The 3,315-nt window shown below is 60.7% G+C and overlaps 1 protein-coding gene across 1 annotated transcript in view; it reads right to left on the bottom strand.

Annotated features, from left to right (window-relative positions):
• Positions 1-321: 321 nt before the first annotated feature.
• Positions 322-3,315, bottom strand: part of GFRA2 (GDNF family receptor alpha 2) — a 12,280-nt gene continuing 9,286 nt past the window's right edge. The window contains exon 4 of the mRNA XM_026863019.1: positions 322-679. Within this exon, the coding sequence (XP_026718820.1) occupies positions 327-679 (353 nt within the window). The 3' untranslated portion in view covers positions 322-326. The remainder of the gene's footprint in view (positions 680-3,315) is intronic.

Here is a 3,315-nt window from a genome sequence, read left to right as displayed (position 1 = left end):
CAAACCACACAGAGCCCTGCACAAACCCACAGGTTGACCCCACAGCGACGAGAGACCAAACTCCAGGCCGCACCTCAGCCTCTCCACGAGCAGCCAAAACCCAATAAATCTGCCCCATTTTGCACACAGAGTCCCGCTGCTCCCGGAGGAGGCCCAGCCAGCGAGTGCCACGCGGCGTTGGGAAGAGGCAACCCATAAACTCGGAGGAGGGTCACGCAAGAAGAAAGCACTGCCAAGCCAGGCATGGCCCCCCAGCCTGGCCCTCCCCTCTCCAGCCTGCGGGTGCCCCTGGGGCAGCGGGAAGGGCGCGGAGCCCGGCGCAGCCCTTACCGGCAGAGGTGATCCGTCCGGCACGTGTTGCGCAGATCCAGGCAGTTGGGCTTCTCCTTGTCCTCGTAGGAGCAAGAGGGGACGATGGTTTGTCGCCGGCGCTCGGCGCAAGCCTGGTCCTTGCAGGAGCAGAAGAGGAGGCGGTAGGTGTACTCGCTGGGGACACGGTCGAAGAACTGGCGCAGCGCCTTGTGGCATTTCCTCCGGCTGCAGTGCTCGGTGGCCGAGATCTCCTTGCTGCAGGTGGAGATGTAGCCCGAGCGCAGGCGCTTGCAGTTGTCGTTCAGGTTGCAGGCTTTGGCCGCGTCGAGGCAGTGGTTGCTTTTGGAGTTGGTGGCGGGGTCCATTCCTGCCCGGAGAGAGAGAGAGAAGGGGTGAGCGTGGCACCGAGGGATGGGGAGATGCTGCGGCATCGGTGGGACCCCGGGCATCCCCGGCACAGCCTGGCCCTGCCCTGCAGGCAGCGGGGAGGGGGCTCAACGCGCTGCTGCCGTGCCCCCCGCTTCACCCCCATCCCCCTGCACGATTTGGAGGTCCTCCTCCAGCACGGGAAGGGTTAACGCGCACCAATTGCAGCAGGGGGACCTGGTCAAACAGTCTTAGGTGCATAATTCATGCCATGAATTTGCAATATTTTTTTTTTGCCTTATCAATTATTCAAAGAATAATTATTAATTATTCAACCTGCTCCAAAGCAGAATAATTTGCCGAGCTGCACAGGGCCCCCCTGGCCCCCACATCTTCTCCTGGGGCTCCCCAAAAGTGGGTCACCCCCAGCCTGTCCCCCCCTCCAGGGCAGGGACAAATGGGGACAAGGCTGCTGCTGGAGCCGGGCACCGGCCAGATCCCACGTGCATCCCGGGAATCCCAACTGTCAGCAGATAAACAGGCAGAGGATGGACGAAGCCAAACCACCGCATGGGAACAAATGCTGAATTTTCTTTTTTTTTTTTTTTTTTTTTTTTTTTTTTTTGTCAAAATGATGGATTGCCCTCAGCAGCAACCCAGGTGCTAGTTCAGAAACTCCAGACTCCACCAGTCATCTCATCCCTGATTTCCTCCCCTTCACAGCCCACCCCAAGCCAAGCCTGTGGATTCCTCCGTTGCCTCCCAGCTTCTGTAGGCAAAGACAAACGACAGCATCGAGGAGAGGTCCCTAACCAACACATTTGTAGGGCCCTGCTAATTAGCAAATGGCAAGCAACTCCCTGGGCGAGCATATCCCCACCTCCCCTTGCCTTCCCCATCTGCCCCTGGGGGCTGCCCCGCAGGTGAGCAGCATTTTGGGGTGTCATTTGCAGCACAGGACTCGATTTTGTCTCATTTTCCCATGGTTTTATCCAAGTTGGCATGATCCTGGGAGCTGCCAGCACAGCACTGCATACAGCAAGGGGTCTTGCTTCAAAGGTGAAGCTGGAAGCCCCCCCACCCCGGTGCCAGTCTCCATCCTGCTGCCCTTGGGGGACATTTGCAGCTGCTGGGGGCTTGGTGGCACCAGTCACAGTTGTGACAACTGTAGGGTCTTTGGGATCCCCTTCAGCAGGGCCAGCACCCCCTGGTATGTCCCCTGAGCTGGAGGAGGTAGCGGGGGGGTAAAGCTGTTTGAGAGAGTCCTCCAAATTCCCAACGTGTCATCACACCGATGAGCACCCCCCATGGAGATCTACTAGGGACAGGGGAGTTTGATGAGACATACATAAAGTGAACACTTCCGATGTGTGATTCAGAAGTAAATCTGCCTCGAAAAATAGTGCAAGAGGCAAGAAGGTCACCTGAGTGGAGAGATGTTGGAGCTGACGGATGGGCAGAGCACGAGCAGGCGCTTCCCTGGAGGGAGAAGCCTCCTCCCTGCTCCTTCTGTAAACGGGCTAGAAGCCCCATCAGGAATAAAGCCATGAGAGGGGGGAAAGGAGGGGAGGGCAAATCCTTCGAGGCTTCACACGCTCCCTGTGCAGCTGAGCCCCAAAGACAGGATGGGGCTGGGATCGTCACTTTGCAGCCCAGGTCCCTCCAGCTGAGGGCTAAGCATGGAAAGAGCTCATGACACTGATGTCAGAGAAGCAGAAAGGGCAAAAGACACTTACAGAGGTTGGGGGACACTTTGCGCTCTTTTCTCCTTGCCCAGACGAGCTCTGGAATTTGAGGGGGATGCACCGAGTACCCTCTGCACCCAGGGGTGCTGGTGGCCGCCCTGGCTCCGAGCCCCGAGAGCAAGGTTGCCAGCCAGCGCGGCAGCTCTCCGGCACAAACGTGGGATCTGTGCAAAGCGCCGCCCGATTGCCTCATCCTCCAGAGCATCGCTCCTGCCCTGCCCGAGACCTGCAGGGACCTGGATGCATTTTAATAGAGCCGATGCTTGAAAGTGCAGGGTTTCTGGGGAGCTCATTAATAAAGCACAAGCATGAAAATTTCATGAGGCGAGAAGGAAATGGGGGCCAAGGAGCCGGGGAGGGAACCGCGCTGGGAGGCCTGGTGCCACCAGCTGTCCCCTCAGGCCTCTCGGTGCAGGATGGGGTCAGGGCAGAGGAGGAGGAGGAGGGTGATGGGGAAGGCAGCGCTGCTGCCAGCTCACCCCGTGCTGTGTGCATGGTGTGGGCCGAGGCCGGGGGTCTGACACCCGCCTGCCTCTGGGGTGCTGATGCTGCGGTTTGGTGCCCACGTGGGCAGAGACACAGCGTGGGGCTGGTTTCCCACCCGGAGCCTCCTCCTTCCCCCCCACAGGCCGTGGTTTCCACCGGGCCAGCGCTGGCACCCCTTGGCACTGCAGAGCATCCTGGCTGCCGGCCCAGCCCGCGATGTTCTGCTCCACGGAGGGGTCTGGGAGGGCCGAACCCCCGGTGCGGGGAGGGCTGCGGTGCTTGCTCGGGGTGTTTGCTTGTGATGCTCAATTACTGTGCCACCAGCCCCCCCCCCCCCCCCCCCCCCCCCCCCCCCCCCCCCCCCCCCCCCCCCCCCCCCCCCCCCCCCCCCCCCCCCCCCCCCCCC

Source organism: Athene cunicularia (genome assembly GCF_003259725.1).
Source record: "Athene cunicularia isolate RWA chromosome 22 unlocalized genomic scaffold, athCun1 chr22_part1, whole genome shotgun sequence".
In the NCBI taxonomy this organism is placed as follows: Eukaryota; Metazoa; Chordata; class Aves; order Strigiformes; family Strigidae; genus Athene; species Athene cunicularia.
Note: the sequence above shows the minus strand (reverse complement) of the source record. Positions and strands in the feature narration are given on the sequence as shown.